The sequence below is a fragment of the Mesoplodon bidens genome (genome assembly GCF_964165515.1).
Source record: "Mesoplodon bidens genome assembly, chromosome: 1".
Lineage (NCBI taxonomy): Eukaryota > Metazoa > Chordata > Mammalia > Artiodactyla > Ziphiidae > Mesoplodon > Mesoplodon bidens.
The window spans coordinates 198,408,183-198,424,240 of record NC_138176.1 but is presented as its reverse complement, the minus strand read 5'-3'; the positions used below and the strand labels follow the sequence as shown (position 1 = coordinate 198,424,240).

At 39.6% G+C, this 16,058-nt stretch overlaps 1 protein-coding gene across 2 annotated transcripts in view; it reads left to right on the top strand.

The window, feature by feature from the left end:
- The window catches only part of GASK1B (golgi associated kinase 1B), a 41,582-nt gene that overhangs the window by 2,579 nt on the left and 22,945 nt on the right, over positions 1-16,058 (top strand). For both annotated transcript variants that reach the window (XM_081224515.1, XM_081224516.1), the window contains exon 3: positions 15,700-15,914. In XM_081224515.1, the coding sequence (XP_081080641.1) occupies positions 15,700-15,914 (215 nt within the window). The remainder of the gene's footprint in view (positions 1-15,699; positions 15,915-16,058) is intronic.

Sequence of the window (16,058 nt, the reverse complement as noted above, 5' to 3'; positions counted from 1 at the left end):
CCAGCCACGTGGTCTCTCCAAGTCCATGACTATGCTTTACTGAGCCTGAGTGCCAAGAGGTGCCGTCAGGTGACAAACATTGTGGCAGGTTCTGGGGTGTGCAGCCTGCCAATACAGCTGCAGGCGTCAGGGCTGGTGTGTGACAATGCTCATGCCATAGAAAGGATTTTCTCTGAATCCTAAGGCTATTCCAGCGTTCCAACACAAAGTAGGGTGGGTCCTTGGCTGTGTTTGAAAGCAGAGTGATCCCAGAAGTTGCCACTCTGAATCCAGGCTGGTCCAAGAGGCTAAAAAGGACCCCAAAGAGATTATAAGCTCAAAGGCTATTTCCTTACCAAACGTAGCATTTCAGCCCAGTTCCCATGGAGTCTGGACTGGAATGGATTAAAGCCTTGGCAGTGGCCAAAAGCCAAACTGCATTTTCAATGGCTTCAGGGGTATAATTTAGTCTTAGAATAGGTACTTCTTGAAGTACCACTGGTTTATTTAGAAAGACTTGGCATTCCCTACTCATCCTGCTTCGTGGCTAAGTGCTGCAGATTCACAGGTGTGTTTCGATGCCTCAGATTCACAAAGTCTTCCTCCAGGATGATGCTGATGTGAGAAAGCCTCTCAGACCTTCTATCAAATGGTGGTACAAGCTCATTTCTAGAGGGTGCTCACTATCTGCTAAGCGTTATGCTGACTGAGACATAGAGTCTCTATACATCTTGACTCCTGTGTTTCTCACAGCAGTACTAGGAGATAGGTGCGATTCTTATCTCCACTTGGGAGATGAGAAAGCTGAGGCTTATTTAGGCAAAGTAACTGGCCTCATGTTAATGGGTAAGCTGGGTTTTGCGCCCAGGCCCAGCAAACTTCAAAACGTCAGCTCTTAGCCATTGGGCTTAGGTGACGCTACCACTTCTGTCCAGACAGGTGCACCCTGGAGAGAGGGAGGATGTGGGTGGGCATGGAGAAGCAGGCACACACTGAGCCTGTCCTAGACCAAGCGGGGCAGAGGGTCCCCCTGGAAGGCTCCCTTGCCATTCATTCATGTCCTAAAGGCCCTGAGAAGAGGTGATGCGTGCTTGAATGTATCCTGAGGCACGGTACTCTGATCTGTCCTTCCAGCTTCCCTGGGAGCTCCTGGATGGAAGTTGAGAGAGGAAAGTAGTGGTTAGGAGCCTGGGCTCTGGAGCTGGACCGCTGGGTTTGAATTTACCAACTGTGTGACCCAGAAACGTCACAGTATCTCTCTGACCCTCCATGTTCTCAGCTCTAAGTGACAACAGTACCCACCTCATGAGTTTGTTGCTAGATAATACAGGGAACACACGTAGACCTGGTGCTTGACACACAGTAAATCTTCAATAAATACTGCTATTTGTGTTCCTACACGAAGCACATGAGGTTCCATGTTCACCGAGTTACTCATATAGCCTCCAAGCCTCACCTATCATTTCTTTTTTTTAAATTGAAGTCTAGTTGATTTACAGAGCTGTGTTGTTTCAGGTGTACAGCAAAGTGATTCAGTTATACATATATATATTCTTTTACAGATTCTTTTCCATTATGGTTTATTACAAGGTATTGAGTATAGTTCCCTGTGCTACACAGCAGGTCCTTGTTGTTTATCTATTTTTTATATAGTAGTATGTATCTGTTAAGCCCAAATTCCTAATTTCTCCCCTTCCCCTTTGGTAACCAATTTTGTTCTGTATATCTGTGAGTCTGTTTCTGTTTTGTAAGTAAGTTCATTTGTACCATTTTTTTAGATTCCACATATAAGTGACATCATATGATATTTGTCTTTCTCTGTCTGACTTACTTCACTTAGTGTAATAATTTCTAGGTCCATCCATATTTCTGCAAATGGCATTATTTCATTCTTTTTTTGGCTGACTAATATTCCATTGTGTATATACCACATCTTCTTTAGCCATTCATTTGTCAGTGGACATTTAGGTTGCTCCCATGTCTTGGTTATTGTAAATAGTGCTGCAATTAACACTGGGGTGCATGTATCTTTTTGAATTAGAGTTTTCTCTGGATACATATCATTTCTTCATGTGACAGGGCTAGGACTAAAACCTAGGTCTCCTGCTGGCTTAAAATTTTTGGTGTCAGGATACCTCTTAGGTATTTAATTCTGTTCTCTGAATATCCAGCATCTTTGGGAATGAAAAAGGCAGTGGCACTAAATTTGAAGGAGGCATTTCTAATTCCAATGTAGACTGGTGTTCCTCTCTCTTTGCAGAAGTAAGTGATGATGGAAAGAAACCAACAAGGTTGTATTGACATGACTCTCAATATGATGAGTTAAATAACTAAGACTGTATCTCAAGTAATACCAGAACTTTCTTTATTCTCTCTTTGATACTTTCTACTAGAATGTAGTTATTGAGAGTCATAAAATCAGACCAGTTTCCTCAGGAGGCTAGGACATGATTTATAGTTTAGAGCACTCTACACAATATAATTCTACTCATGCAGACATTGTACTGATGTAAAGTACATAAATAGATCAGTTCTGGTCATGGTAGAGGATTAGCAGTCTTAGGTTCTTGGTATCTCTCTTCACTCACCTACCTCTAGTCTTTCCTGACTTGTGTCTTTCTTCCCTTGATTTCCACAGATGTGTGGCTCTTCCCTCTAGAGTCCTCCTAGTCTTCTCTTGGTCCAAGCTTAGCTTTATTTGCGCCTCCCTAGCTACCTAAGGGGGTGATAGATCTTATCTTGTTACCCAGCATCTGTTTCTGGCTCATTCTATATCATTGCTTTATAATTATAATTGCTTATTTAATCATCTCTTCTTTCCCACTAGGCTCTAGATCTGTGAAGGCAGAGACATTTCCTGTCGTGCTCATCATTGAATGTCCAGATCCCAGTGGAGCGTCTGGCACATAGTAGTTGCTCAATAAATATTTTTGAATGAATGCAAGAATGCATTTTTGGTCTGTTTCACTGACTCCAAACAGTAAATCTGTACTTGCTTCTGGCTTCAAAAACTCAGGACAAGTGCTACCATTTTAGTCCTAAATCCAGGCTGGGATTTCTCCTTGAGATTCTTATAAATAACTCATTGAAAAGGTAAAGAAAAATATCCTTGACAGCATCTGTATTATGCAAATAATAAGGTTTATGGAGCTTATTCTTGTGAGGACCATAAATATAATATGGTCTGTGGCTTCACACTGTAATGTAATTTGATAATGAGTTTTCTGTAGGAGGAAAAATAGAACTCAGCTTAGGTAATGCATTTCTCTGATGATCTGGCTTGGTCTGGGAGGAGATCTTTTCATATCTGGGAGAGTGGATAGTCAGCCAGTCCTGTAAATAATCTGCCTTAAGTGTTGTTTCTGTTCTCTGACTTTTGATGAATGTTTGTGAAAATAAATTCATGCTTAGTACCAAGAACATTGCTAGTCTCTTGTGAGTCGAATATAGATATTTGACTTATCGCAGTTAATCTTTCGAAGAAACCTATGCAGGAGACACTTTCTTACCTCAATTTTGAGAAGAAAGAAGGATAAGAAGAAGGCAGCTCAAGGTCATACAATGAGTTAATTGTCCAGAAAGAATTCAAGCCCTTGTCTTGTAACTTCCAAGACTCCCCTTTATCAATCTGCTTTCCTCACCAAATCCTTTTGGGGGGCCTTAAGGTGTGTCTTCTTTCTCCATCACCATGACCTATTTGTATACCTGGTTATCTCACACAACTAGACCTCGATGACTTGTGTACTGATGCACAGATACGGGCTATGGGAACCTCTTATTTCTCAAGGAGACAACAACTGTAACCATAGCAAGAGTAATATTGAATGTTACCATATACTGGCACTATTTTAAGTACCATGCACCTATTATCTCAATAAATCCTCCTAAACTTTTTATAAGGTGGGTACTCTATGAGAGACCTTTTGTGGATGTGGAAGTAAAGGCCCAGTGTAATTAAATACCTTTGTTGAAAGTCATGTAAATTACCTGGATGTAAAAAGGAGACATATGATGCAAAGGGAGATGTAAAAGAGCATCAGAGGCTGTGACTGAATGATATGCCTGCCCCAGCCTCTCGGATGAAACTTTCTGTTCATCCAGACCAAAGACAAAAGGTCCCAATGATAAAACTCATCTTCAGGTATTTATTTATTTGCTTGTTTGTTTGTAAAACTGACACAGGTGATCCTATCAGCCCAGAGCCAGTAGCTCAGGTTCCTCTGGGACAGGTTCTTGGTTGTATAACTTGAATTCTAGATGACTCTCCTTGAATCCAAAAATATATATGTGAAATTAGCAGGTTTACTGGCCCTGAACTGTATACTGGACCATTTTCTGACAGGTGTCACTCCAAAGATAGCCCAGAAAATGAGAAGGTTGTACTTGGGGAAGGACAAGGTTGTAATTAGGTAGGGAGGGCCAGGAGGGTACCACCCGACAAAATCCAGCCATGACCACTGGACCAGAGTCTCATCCTATGCGTATCTGTGTGGGAAATACAAAAGTGAATTGAAATATAGCATCAAAGGCCTTGTAAAGAAATCCATGTTTGCAATAATGATGTATTTTTCAGTTGTAAACTTATAAAGAATCTAGTGTTATGCCTCACAGCATGTCTATACTGCATTTGGTGTCATTTGACTATTGCATTACTTAACAATTCCACACAGCAGATAGTATTGATACTTTATATATGGGAATCCTGAGGCTCGGTGAGGTGTGAAATTTGCTCAAGAACGCATAGCAAGTGAGCAGTGGAAGTGGAATTTGTACCGAGTTCTGTCTGTTACTAAAGTATCCTCACGTTGCTTCTCTTGACCTACATGACCTCTCAAATATAACTTGATATACTCATGGGATAGTGACAACATGTGATTTCTGGTTTACCATTATGCCAATCTTTCTATTTAACTTCTTTTTTCAACTCAACCACTTAACATTGATAATATTTTCACTCAAAGGAAGTATGGCCATACTACCCTGAACACGGCTACAAGGGCTGTTGTTGTTGTTTAAATACAAGCCAACGCTTCCCAGATTTTCTTGTTTTACCGTAAACAGTCGTGTATATGCAAATACGACTGAATGTATTAGTATGTTTTCTGCCAAACCGTCCTTGCAAAAATCATCAATCATGATAGAGGTCACCAGATACTATGTGATACTGATACATTTAAATACTTTTTTAAACAAAATATTTAAAAATATGTATCTAAGACAAGACAAAGCAGACTATGTCTATGTAGAGAGCAGAAGAACCCCAGCCCCCCTGTGATTGTCAACTGAGCACTTTGGCCAAGCTCCCCAGCAGTCTGCACAGAGATGCAAATGAATCCCAAGGGCTACCATTTTGGTAGCACTTAAGCATCCTACTGTCTTTCATGCCCAGCATGGGAAATGCATTCTGTGTGCTTTATTTTTAGGATGCCGCTTTACGGCCATAGAGCTGTCAGACCGGATTAGGTAGCCTCGTTCCAGGAACTCTGTGTGTCAGGGCTTCTTGGATGACAAACTGCAGGCCCCTCACCCCCTTCCATTTAAATTCAGTGTAGATTCCAATGTGCTCACTGTTCTCTGAATTGTATTACCTCGTCTCATCACAGAGCAGGAGAAATACAGTGGGTGCTTTCCTCTCTCCTCTCGAGTCCGTGTGAGCCGTGCGGTGAGCTCCACGCTGGTGGTACGGCTGCCAGAGCAGGGGAGTGGCAGCTGCACAATTCATGTTGTGCCAGGCTCTCAGGTGAGGACAGAGCTTTTGCACAGCAAAGGAAGCCATAAACAAGACAAAAGCGCAACCCTCAGAATGGGAGAAAATATTTACAAATGAAGCAAACGACAAAGGATTAATCTCAAAAATATACAAACAGCTCATGCAGCTCAGTATCAAAAAAACAAGCAACCCAATCAAAAAATGGGCAGAAGACCTAAATAGACATTTCTCCAAAGAAGACATACAAGTGGCCAACAGTCACATGAAAAGATGCTTGACCTCACTAATTATTTGAGAAATGCAAATCAAAACTACAATGAGGTATCACCTCACACTGGTCAGAATGCCCATCAAAAATTTTACAAACAGTAAATGCTGGAGAGGGTGTGGAGAAAAGGGAACCCTCTTGCATTGCTGGTGGGGATGTATATTGATACAGCCACTATGGAGAACAGTATGGAGGTTCCTCAAAAAGCTAAAAATAGAACTACCATACGACCCAGCAATCCCACTACTGGGCATATACCCTGAGAAAACCATAATTCAAAAAGATACATGCACCCCAATGTTCACTGCAGCACTATTTACAATAGCCAGGACATGGAAGCAACCTAAATGCCCATCAACAGAGGAATGCATAAAGAAGATGTGGCACATATATATAATGGAATATTACTCAGCCATAAAAAGAAGTGAAATTGAGTTATTTTTAGTGAGGTGGATGGACCTATAGTCTGTCATACAGAGTGAAGTAAGTCAGAAAGAGAAAAACAAATACTGTATGCTAACATATATATATATGGAATCTAAAAAAAATTTTTTTAATGGTCTGAAGAATCTAGGGGCTGGACAGGAATAAAGACATAGATGTAGAGAATGGAGGTGAGGCCATGGGGAAGGGGAAGGGGAAGCTGGGACAAAGTGAGAGAGTGGCATGGACATATATATGCTACCAAAGGTAAAATAGATAGCTAGTGGGAAGCAGCTTCATAGCACAGGGAGATCAGCTTGGTGCTTTGTGACCACCTAGAGGGGTGGGATAGGGAGGGTGGGAGGGAGACGCAAGAGGGAGGGGATATGGGGATATATGTATATGTATAACTGATTCACTTTTTTATACAGCAGAAACTAACACACCATTGTAAAGCAATTATACTCCAATAAAGATGTTTAAAAAAAAAAAGACAGGTAGGGTAAAGACCTCCAGGAGATATGTTTAGGGAAGCCTGCAGGCACAGAGAGGGATGTGTGTGTATAGGGGGGTGGGTAGGGGGACTGCAGAAGGTTCTAGAAGTGGTAATGTCAGACTAGTTCTTCAAAGTCACTGTGGGTGGGTACAGAAGGGTGGAGAGAATCGAGGTGTGAGAAGCTTGTGAAGGCAGCGTGTGTGTGGAAACTGCAAACCGTTCTGGAAAAGGGGGAATAGGGGCTGGCGGTGGTGAGTGTAGAGTGGGTGGGTTTATGTTATGGAAGGACATGGACTTCATCCCACAGATAATGGGAAATCGTTCAGGGGTCTGAAGAAGAGAGGTGATGTGATGAGCTTTCGACTGTAGGAAGCTCACTCCAGTCAGGAATTCATGGCTTCTTCAACTACCTTAACCAATATTAAATGGCCCAGGACCAGGTCCCCCTGATGTGACCAAGACTTTACTGGCAAAATGCAATCGTTTGTGGAGTTTGGCAGTGACTCCATCATCACAACCCTCTGAAATCAAGGTCGGTTCCTGTTTTTCTAAAGGGAATATTCAGACAGGAAGTGTCTGGGAGCTCCCATTTTTATAGCGGAAGTCCAGGGCAGACCTAGAAAGCAGAAGTTCCCGTCCATTAGTCAAAGCTTCAGAACAAAGGAGGACACTTTGTTTTTATTTATTTTTTTAACATCTTTATTGGAGTATAATTGCTTTACAAGGGTGTATTAGTTTCTGCTTTATAACAAAGTGAATCAGCTATACATATACATATATCTCCATATCTCCTCCCTCTTGCGTCTCCCTCCTACCCTCCCTATCCCACCCCTCTAGGTGGTCACAAAGCACTCAGCTGATCTCCCTGTGCTATGCAGCTGCTTCCCACTAGCTATCTATTTTACGTTTGGTAGTGTATATATGCCCATGCCACTCTCTCACTTCGTCCCAGCTTACCCTTACCCCTCCCCATGTCCTCAAGTCCATTCTCTACATCTGCATCTTTATTCCTGTCTTGCCCCTAGGTTCATTAGAACCATTTTTTTTTTTTTTTTTAGATTTCATATATATGTGTTAGCATACGGTATTTGTTTTTCTCTTTCTGACTTTCTTCACATTGTATGACAGTCTCTAGGTCCATCCATCTCACTACAAATAACTCAATTTCGTTTCTTTTTATGGCTGAGTAATATTCCACTGTATATATGTGCCACATCTTCTTTATCCATTCATTTGTTGATGGATACTTAGGTTGCTTCCATGTCCTGGCTATTGTAAATAGAGCTACAATGAACACTGTGGTACATGACTCTTTCTGAATTATGGTTTTCTCAGGGTATAAGCCCAATAGAGGGATTGCTGGGTCATATGTTTTTAAAGTAGAACCAATGGTTTGGATTGTTTCAGTCGTCTGTGGCAGAGGAAGTTACAAATGCTTCATGCTTAGCTAACGCTTGAGGAAACATGGAGATTATTTTAACAGTCCAACCTTGAGAAAACCAGTTAGTGAAACAGTTAGGAAAGTAACTAAATACATTTATATTTTTGTTGGAAGAACGATATTCGAAATCACCCAGAAATTGGATTCCTAAGACAAGCCCTTGTATTGAGGATTTGGTTGGCTGCATGGAATCTACACATATAAAATCTATGGAATTCTGCTTCTCTGCCACCTTCCCCTTTTAAAACCAAATATAGGTTGATTCTTTCTAATATCTGACAGTGCTATATTTTCAGTGTCTCTGGATCTCACACTTTTCATGCCTTGGGGAACCCGTTGCCTCAGTCAGGGTGGCTGGAGGACTGGGCTTGAGTCCCCTGGAGACCAGAGATGCAGTCAAGAGTAGAATCAACACTCGTGACTTCTTTTTCCACCCCACGCACTCAGCTCCTCTTCAGACATGGCTCTTCTCCTTGTTAATGGCCAGAGCTGCTCATTTCGCTATGCTGGGGCCCGGCAGTTCTTCGTTGCTTGGCTTGACTCTGAGAGCTCAGCCTTTATTTTAGTCCTTCCTTCACTTGGTCCCTTTAAAGCACTCTTCAACTGGCAGGCACATAACCTGATTGTTATTACACGCGTGCTTGTCTGTTTCCACTAAACTCCCAGCTGTGGCCCAGGCCTTGCCTGGGACTGGGATCTTGCCGGGCCTCTGTTTCTGGGATGCCTCACTCTGAATTCTTTCTATCCCAAACACAGGAACCAAATGCGTCCAGATATTGGGGGACAATGGTAAATATGTGCTTTGGGAATAAGTGAATTAACAATGTTTAAAAGCCTGAGCATCTTATCCTCCACATTTCCTCCCCGGCCAGACTGTCACAGCGTCCTATTTCACCCTCCCTCACATTGACTGACTTGTCCACATTTTCACCATCCTTAAGCCAAGAGATCTTACCTGCTTTCTTCACTTTTAATAGCCAGAACCCTACTGTGGGAGGCACAGTAGAAAAATAGAGCAGATAGTACTTAAGGGATCATTAACAATCAGACACCTGCTACCTTCTCAGTGGAGTACGCCCACATCAACACTTGCTTTTAGATTAGAGATCTGCAACATTCAAGTTTTCCTTCAATGCATTGGACAGTTGCAATGGAACATGACAGAATTTGTTTCCCATAACAAAGATGAGCCTCAGGTTTTGGCTGGTCTTTGTTTTCTTTAGAGGGTTTTGGAGTCATTTTTAATGAAGGGCTCTGAGCTGAACTGTCACTTTCCTTTTTGTCTTGTTCACGAGAAGCTTGGAACTTGGCCCATGTGATAAAATAGGCTTGTGACTTCAGAGCTCAGGATGTTTTTACTTGTTTTTGCCCAGTGATAGATGCAGACATTCACTGATAACTCCCCCTGTAGTTCAACAAAACTGGTCGTTGGTTCAAGGTGAAGGACACCTGATAAACCAGGGCAGAGGAGGTTGTGTAGAGCATTCGTTCTTAGTGGACTTTCACGTTCGTCTTCCCACAAGAATGTCTTCTTTGTGCTTTTGAATAAAGAATGACTTGGGAGAACATCAAAATTCAGGGGAGATGTTCAGATTTTGGAAAAAATAAGTTTTACTGGCAAGTCTCAGGTTTTTAAAAGACAGCTATATAACCGTTAATTCACATGAACACCCACATTTCTTTTAATACCCCACTTCCTCCCCATTCTGACAGGTAGAATTTTCTCTCTTCACCGTTAAGATTTCTCTAGAGAGCCCAGTACTACCTCATTCTGACAAACCCACATGCGAAGAGATGAATGCCCCTCATCTCTGAAACACTTCAGGTAAGTTGCTTTAACCTGTTTGCTGCTTTCAGAGGGTACTTTTCCGTCATCCCTTCAGATCTATCAAGGTTCCTTTAATTCTGTTATCAGCTATATTTTATACAAAGTGCAATGCACCTCACAGTAGTTGCTCACAGCTCTGAGATCTGGAACCAGCCTGGGCAACGTGCACAAAGACTCTGCAAGGAAGGGCATCCAGCCTGGCTCAGCCTGAGAACTGCCTCTTAACCTGCTCTCTGGAAGACCCTTTCCCTGCGGTGACTGACGCCAGGCATGGCAGGACAGAATGTGTTTCTGTGACAGAATATTTTGCTGAGGGGAGATGCATGTGGAGGAAAACAGAGGATGTTAACTGAAAACCAATGATTCCTATCTGTTGAAAGCTCCCTGTGGCAGTTTGAGAACCATGTAATAGAAAATGAATCATTCAAAAAAATTTTAAGATTTAAAGGAGAGAAATGGTAAATGAAACACAATAAACCCATACACTACATTAGGGGTTGATTCACTACAGTCTGTGGGTGAGAGATAGCCCACAGCCTGTGTTGTGTGGTCCCTGAGCTACCAATGGCTTCCCCAACTTTAAATGGTTGAAAAAAATATCCAAATAACAAAAAATACTACTAGGACACTTGAAAATTACAAAAAATGTAAATTTCAGGGTGTGTAATACAGTTTTATTGGAACATAGTCACCACCATTTTTTTATATATTGTTTTGACTGCTTTCGTATCACAATGGGGTTGAGTACTTGCTAGTTGACATTGTATGGCCCTCAAAGCCTGAAATACTCACCGTCTGCCCTTGACCAAGTTTGCTACATTATTGTATCACAGTTAAAGTGACACTGTTTAAGAATATTTAATTGTAAAAGAAATGTTTGCAATGTAACATTTAGTGAAACAATTATGATAAACTATATACATAAGGTGATTCCAAATAGCTTATTTTCCTTGTGTAATTTTTGCCTCTTTTCCTTGCTGGAAATGTATACTCTATGAAAGCAAAAAATCCCACAGAACAACAAACAACTGAAAACCTGGCATGTATGTCTGTATGCTTTAGGCCTAGAATAGTGCTTGAGACATAGTAGATGTTCAATAAACAAGTAAGGGCTAGAAGGCTGATGAATTATGTGATTGTATAATGCATGCATATAAAAATAGTCATAGCAAAACCTTTCCAGGATATGCATATATGTTAGTCACAAGGCTGAGAACTTTAAACGCATGTTTAACAAAGTTTGTTTTGGAAAGTACAGTATTGCCCACACTTTACAGAGGATGAAAGTGAGGTTTGAAAAGGTTATATAACTTGTCCAATGTTACAAAGCTAAGAAGTAGTAGGATCAGAATTCAAAAGGTCTGTTGGGTTCTAGAGTCTGAACTCTAACCATAAGCTCTACTCCTTAAATTTCTAAAAACAATTTACTTTTTCAGGTGTGAAAGAAAGGGATGGGAAAATACCAGATGTAAATATACAAATAACAGAACTGGTTACTAGGGTAGGAGATTGTAGATGAGTGCTGTTTTCTAGGCTAGACATTTTTTTATGTTTGTTTATTGTATTGAAGTAGAGTGTATTACAATATTTTATTAGTTTCAGGTACAACATAGTGATTCAATATTTCTGTAGTTTTACATTCCATTTAAAGTTATTAAAATCACAGATATATTTTCCTGTACTGTATATCTTTGTTGTTTATTTGTTTTATACACAGTAGTTTGTGACTCTTAATCCTATAGCCTGTATCTCACCCCTCCCCACTTCCCTCTCCCCACTGGTAACCACTAATTTTTTTTACCTGTATCTGTGAATCTGTTTCTGTTTTGTTTCTGTGTTCCACGTATAAGTGATGTAACATAGAATATTTGTCTTTCTCTGTCTGCCTTATTTCACTAAGCATCATACTCTCTAGGTCCATCCATGTTGTTGCAAATGGCAAAATTTCCTTCTTTTTTATGGCTGAGTAATATTCCATTGTGTACATATACCACATCTTCTTTATCCATTCATCTGTTGATGAACACATAGGTTGCTTCCATATCTTGGCTATTGTAAATAGTGCTGCAATGAACATTGGGGTGCATGTATCTTTTAGAATTAGTGTTTTTGTTTTCTTTGGAATATACCCAGAAGTGGAGTTGCTGGGTCATATAGTAGCTCTGTTTTTAGCTTTTTAAGGAAACTCCGTACTGTTCTCCATAGTGGCTGCACCGATTTACAGTCCCACCAACTGTGGAGGAGGGTTCCCTTTTCTGTACATCCTCACCAACATTTGTTATTTGTAGTCTTTTTGATGTTGGCCATTCTGACAGGTGTGAGTTGATATCTCACTGTGGTTTGATTTGCATTTCTCTGAAAATTAGCAAGGTTGAACATCTCTTCATGACCTGTTGGCTGTGTGTAAGTCTTCTTTGGAAAAATGTCTATTCAGGTCTTCTGCCCATTTTTTAAGGGATCTTTGTTTTTTTTGATATTGAGTTGTATGAGCTATTTATATATGTTGGATATTTACCCCTTGTCAAACATATAATTGGCAAGTATTTCCTCCCATGTAGTAGGTTGTCTTTCCATTTAGTTTATGGTTTCCTTTGCTGTGTAAAACTTTTACGTTTAATTAGGTCCCATTTGTTTATTTTTGCTTTTATTTCTTTTGCCTTAGAAGACAGATTTTTAACATATTGCTACAATTTATGTCAAAGAGTGTTCTGCCTGTGTTCTTTTCTAGGAGTTTTATGGTTTCAGGTCTTACATTTAGGTCTTTAATGCATTTTGAGTTTACTTTTGTACATGACGTAAGGAAATGTCTAATCTCATTCTTTTACATGTAGCTGTCTAGTTTTCCCAGCACCAGTTATTGAAGAGACTGTCTTTTCTCCATTGTATTTTCTTGCCTCCTTTGCTGTAGATTAATTGACCAAAGGTGTGTGGGTTTATTTCTGGGCTCTCTATTCTGTTCCATTGATATATGTGTCTGTTTTTGTGCCAGTACCATGCTGTTTTGATCACTGTAGCTTTGCAGTATTGTCTGAACTCAGGGGGCATGATTCCTTCAGCTCCCTTCTTTTTTTCTCAGGATTGCTTTGGCAATTTGGGGTCTTTCATGGTTTCATATGAATTTTAGGATTATTTGTTCTAGTTTGGTGAAAAGTGTCATGGGTATTTTGATAGAGATTGCATTAAATCTGTAGATGACTTTGGGTAGTATGGCCATTTTAACAATATTAATTCTTCCAATCCAAGAGCATGGTATGTCTTTCCATTTCTTTGTATAATTTCCAAATTCCTTCATCAATGTTTTATAGTTTTCAGCAAATAGGTCTTTTACCTCCTTTTTTAAGTTTATTCCTAGATATTTTATTCTTTTTTATATGATTGTAAATGTGATTGTTTCCTTAATTTCTCTTTCTGAGAGTTCATTTTCAGTGTATGGAAAAGCAACAGATATCTGTATATTAATCTTATATCCTGCAACTTTACTGAATTCATTTATTAGTTCCAGTAGTTTTTTTGGTGGAGACTTTAGTGTTTCCTATATGTAGTATCATGTCATCTTTTAGCTATACATTTTAATGTTATTCCACATTTCCTAAAATGAGTAGATTTACTCTTAATTACTTTTAAAATATGAAACAAATGTTTCTAAAGGGAAGGAAAAACAGCACAGAAGTTAACTGTTTCAATTGTTTATGTGCATAATTTCCTCATTTCTCTGAGGGCCTTGTGAACTGAGGAAACTGGCACTTTGTCTGTCTTGTGTATTGATTTGTGTTGTTGCATTTCAGTATTTTTCAGCTCCCTTTGAATACTTCCCAGCCCTGAGAATGCAAAGTGCTAGCTGTGTATCAGTTTGTTCCAAAGACACTGAGTGATAGAGCCTCTTGGTGTTGACAGTTAGAAGTCTGAAGTGCCCATATCTTTGAAAGCTGTGTTGTGTCTCTTACATTTATTTGGTTACACTGGTTTATGTGTGTCTCCCACTATATGATGGCCTGTTTTTACCTAGAATTTATTATTTTTTTAAAATTGGCATAGTATTTGGAGCATATACATTTAACATTATATTTATCTAATACCTAAGAAGATAATTGGGTCCCAGCAGCCCCAAATCATTTCGTACAGTAAAAGGAAATAAAAAGGAGAGAGATAACAATTAAGTTCTTTATATATGGCTCATGTTTCTTTATCTATTTTTCTTTCAACTGTACATCAGTGACTGTGGCCTATTTTCCACAATCTAAAGGACTTGCTACTGGCCCTGGCCTAAATTGCAAGGCTAAAAGGAGGAAGATTTTTCTTTTGAACAAAACTGGAATGTAGGTGATTAGAATGAGTAAGTGAATGTTATTAATATTATTAAGGTCATTGTAACACCACGTTGAGGAGTAGTTAGAGGAGTGACTGTCCTTGCATTAAAGACCAGAGATTAGAGCTCTACATGAAGACAAATAAGCAAGGTGGGAAAATAAAAGTCTTTAACAAAAAACAGTTATAGATTGAGAACCTCTCAGGTCATTTGAAAGAGCTTTAAAAATCCCTGTGATGTGTCTTGACATTCCAGCCATAGTTTCAGAGGATTCGAATGCCCAGGCCTGTTAAGAATGAGTTAAATGGGATTTTTCAGACCTTTGTGACTTAGTGGGTTTTTTTTTTTTTCCCAAGAGATCATTCTGAGTTTTAAGTTACAAGAAAAGCTGCTCTTCATCATCTTTCAGTGACTTTATTTGACAGACATGGAGCTTGAGAGGGATGCTTTGGCTTTAAGCTTACAGTGTCATTTAATGTACAGTTTACCAATGAAATTTCTAAACTATCAAGAATGAGACAAAAACATTCGAATGACAGATTTTTTTGAAAAATATTCTATGCACAGGAAGTTGAAGAAATGACATTTGCTTAAATACACTTTGTGAGGTTTTATGTGAATAAATGACCCATTACCAGGAGTGCTGTTGTTTCTATCAGAAAAAAAACACAAAAACCAAAAAACCCCTCTTGCTTCCTTTTTCTTTCTTTGGACATTATAGTGACTGGTGTGAAACATACAATTTCACTTTTAAATTTGCAACTTCTAAAAATTCTTTTTCTTCCTGACATCATAATATGGCCTCAGAAAATCAGACAGTTGTTATAACAAATAGAGAGCCACTCCACTCAGACACTGAATAGATAATTATAAATGTCTGGATTCTTTCCTTTTTCATGGTGGCTGCTTTTAGATGTGGAATAAAACCACATTAACCAGAGGACGTTGTTATTGGTGGTTAGTGGCCTGTTACTGCCACATCTATAAAGTATCTTGTTTAAAAAAAATCTTCTCTTTCCTTGTCTAACAATAACTTTCCATCTGATAAGACTCCTATCAGGAAGCATCACTGAGGTATAAAAATAGTAAATATTCAGAAGGGAAAGTGATCATAAATGTCATCTAATCAAACTTTCACATGTGACAGATGAGAGTGTGAAACTGTGAAAGACTGAATGACATCCAAGAATACACACTGAGTCAGTAACATTCTAAAAGTGTGTTTTTTTGTGTTTTTGGATTCTATAGATGGCCGCCCATGTCCTTTCATTCTCTGGGACTCATCTTTATCTCCAACGAGTAATGAGACCCACTCTTCTGTTAAGCTCACCTGGGGAACTTATCAGCAGTTGCTGAAACAGAAGTGCTGGCAGAATGGCCGCGTACCCAAACCTGAATGGGGCTGCACTGAAATACATCACCACGAATGGTCCAAGATGGCTCTCTTTGATTTTTTGTTACAGGTAAGTTCAATCAAGTAAGTGGTTATCTGAGACTGATGCAGAGTTACAGAAGTCTGCCACTAAGGAGTTTTCTGTACCTTGGGTTTTTATAAGCCAGAGTTTAAGTTCTATAAAGCTGTATTTGGCAAGCCCGGTGTTCTATAA